Source organism: Octodon degus, unplaced genomic scaffold (assembly GCF_000260255.1).
Source record: "Octodon degus isolate 3935 unplaced genomic scaffold, OctDeg1.0 scaffold00057, whole genome shotgun sequence".
NCBI lineage: Eukaryota > Metazoa > Chordata > Mammalia > Rodentia > Octodontidae > Octodon > Octodon degus.
Genome location: NW_004524633.1, coordinates 4,245,958 through 4,248,722, shown reverse-complemented (window position 1 = coordinate 4,248,722; position 2,765 = coordinate 4,245,958). Strand labels below are relative to the sequence as shown.

Below are 2,765 nucleotides of genomic sequence, written 5' to 3'. Positions count from 1 at the left end.
ACATACTCTTGCAAAAGGTAAAAGCCCTCTGAGAGAATAAAACTGATCACAAGCCAACCCAACATCCCAAACTCGAGTCCCCAAAATGATCCCACATTTTTAGGCAGGCCAGACCACTGCTTAAAACTGCCTATCTCATAACATCAAGAAATTCTAAGGCCAGGGAGAAGGCTCAGAAGAATAGCACTTCGCTGGCAAGCACAAGGGTCTGAATTCAATCCCTGGTTCCACAAAAAAAAAAAAAAAAAATCTACCTTTTCATTTTCTTTTAGGTAGGGCAACAACAGAATAGAGACTTTTTAAAACAAACTTTTGTGTTAAAAGTGAAATTTATTATAATACAGTAAGTGTCATGATTAGAAATGCTGGTTAAAATGATAAAGTACATAATTTTTCTAATGTAAATATTGAGAGTAACAACTTGAACAACTCTATATGTAAACAGAACACTGAAAACTCAAGCTCATGCACAGGGTCCAAAGGCAGCACTGCACATTCTCCTCCAGGGACCAGGAACTAGGGATGATGCTCTTCCGTCCAGGAGGCGGGAGGGAGCGCTGGCGGGGGGCCCGAACCTCAGGCGAAGTGTTCCACACACGGGCGGCCACACAGCAGTGCTTTCAAATCACCGGTGGTTAAGCAGATCAAGTGGATCCACTGGGTGTTTCCTTTGCTCAACAGGTGTGGATAAACAGACGAGGTGCAGACGCTGCATCGCTAACGCTCCATTTACGAGTGGCTTAGAGTTTCACATGAATGCTAAGACGTACACCAAAACCTCAGTAACACTACGTGATCACCCTCTGCTGGCTGCCTAGGAAGCAGAAGTCGGAGCCAGCAAGAGGAGAGGGCCACAGGCCAGGCCCTGCTGAGGGCCAGGCTGGGCGGGGCGCTTACAAAAGGCAGTGACAAAGGATTGCCCCCACTCTTCCCAGCCCCACACCCCAGCAGGGCTCCAGGGTCACTCTGTGCCCAGCACTGTGACAACAGCCACTGGCTTCCAGGTAGGGATGGCACATCCGCTCCCTGCTGAGAACACTTGCCAGATGTGACAAGCAGCCCGTATCCTACACGTGTGAACACCCCACAGGCTCCACAGGGAGCCGGCGATGCCCCCTGAGGTTAAGCGGCTGAGCCGAAGCGGGGTTAGGAAGTCAGGAACCACACTTATTCTTCCAGGGCAAAGCTTCTCCAGCATGAATGTGTATGCGAACCCACGAGAGCTCCCAGAAACACACTGGGTCTGGGCTGGGCCCTCAGCCCTGCGTTTCTAAGGCGGCCCAAGATGCCGCTGCCTCCCTTGACCTGTGGACCCTATCTGGAGAAGTGCGGGCCTGGACATGTAGGAAGCCGACTCTCAGGGCCCTGGAGCCCTGGCCAAGGAAGCAGTCGCCCTCGCGCGGAGCCGACGCCTGTTCTGAGCACGTCATGGCCCTGTGAGCAACCCAGCAAGCACTACAATCCGATCTCTACCTGCTGGAAAGAAAACTAATGCCGTACTTCTGAAGCCTTCCCTAAGTGGTCATGATAGAAAAGCATAAATCTCGCATACAGACGCCAGTGAGCGCCACGCGCACGCGTAGAGTACGAAGCCGCAGAACCCGCGCTCTCGGCCGGCGAGCAAGCGCTACCACTGCTCCCAGCTGAAATCATCTCCTCTTCCGAAGACCAGGAAAAAGCCTTGAATTGTCAGGAAGATGACAGCATTGCCTGCCAGCACAAGGCCGCAGGCTCCCCACTTGATCTGGAACACAAGAACAGAGGGTGAAGGCTCACCTCATTCACCCCAGCCCAGCAGCTCTCTGCATTAGAAAGTGCCAATGAAATGCCACACCAAGCCGCTAAGAGGCTGAACAAGCACACAGGCGGGGAGCAGCCAATACTGCATCATTATTCTAATTGCACTGGGTGCTTGTTAATTAAGCCTGGCATCATCCTAAGCCACTCCCCAGTGGACATTTTCCTCCACTGGTTTTCAGCTGACAGCAACCGCCCTAACCGTGGCAAGCTCATGAACACTGGACACAACACTAGGTACTGTAAATTCTGCAAACATCAACTTCCCTCACGGAAAATAGGAATGGGGGATTCGGGATTTGTTTCTTCTGTAGGCAAGCAAAACCTTTAAATAATAAACTGTGTGTATCCCCTGCCCAGGCTGCCTTGGAGCCTGGCAGACTGCGCTAAGGAGGACAGCAGCCTCTAGTGGGCATTCTTGCTAGCTTTCATTTAACCAACAGAACACTCGGGAAACTTTCCAAACGCCATGCAGCGTGGAAAGGGAAAATTATAGCTCTACAGCAGAACTTCAGAGGTCACAGTCTAGGGCTCACGAAGCTAAGGCTGCATGACTGCCTAGTGTGCAAAACCTATCGGCGTACAAGGCGTCGAGACGCTTGCTGCTCAGCACCCCCACCTCTCTAGTTACGCTGGACACACAGTGCCCATGACCTGCGGCTTCACCCTCTCTCCTGCAGAGAAAACCCCACTGATCCTGGGAGGTGCACACAGAGGCCAGCTGGAACAGCCCCCTCCTGGTGTCCCTGTGGCATCCTCTTCCTGTTGTAGTCAGCACATGTCACAAGTCTATGGGAGGGCCGGCCAAATAGCTCAGCGGATTAAAGGGCCTGCAAGCAGGATCCCTGGGCTTGCCATGCTGGCCCTGCCCCCAGGCACACTGAGACGGCAATTGAGACTGCATCCGCCTCTAATCCCAGCTCTTGGGAGGCTGTAAACAGGTTGATCACTACGAGTCTGATCTAGTA

General features: G+C 52.4%; 1 protein-coding gene across 1 annotated transcript in view; it reads right to left on the bottom strand.

The window, feature by feature from the left end:
* Positions 1 to 315: 315 nt before the first annotated feature.
* The window catches only part of Leprot, a 23,246-nt gene continuing 20,796 nt past the window's right edge, over positions 316 to 2,765 (bottom strand). Inside the window, exon 4 of the mRNA XM_004633975.2 lies at positions 316 to 1,744. Within this exon, the coding sequence (XP_004634032.1) occupies positions 1,628 to 1,744 (117 nt within the window). The 3' untranslated portion in view covers positions 316 to 1,627. The remainder of the gene's footprint in view (positions 1,745 to 2,765) is intronic.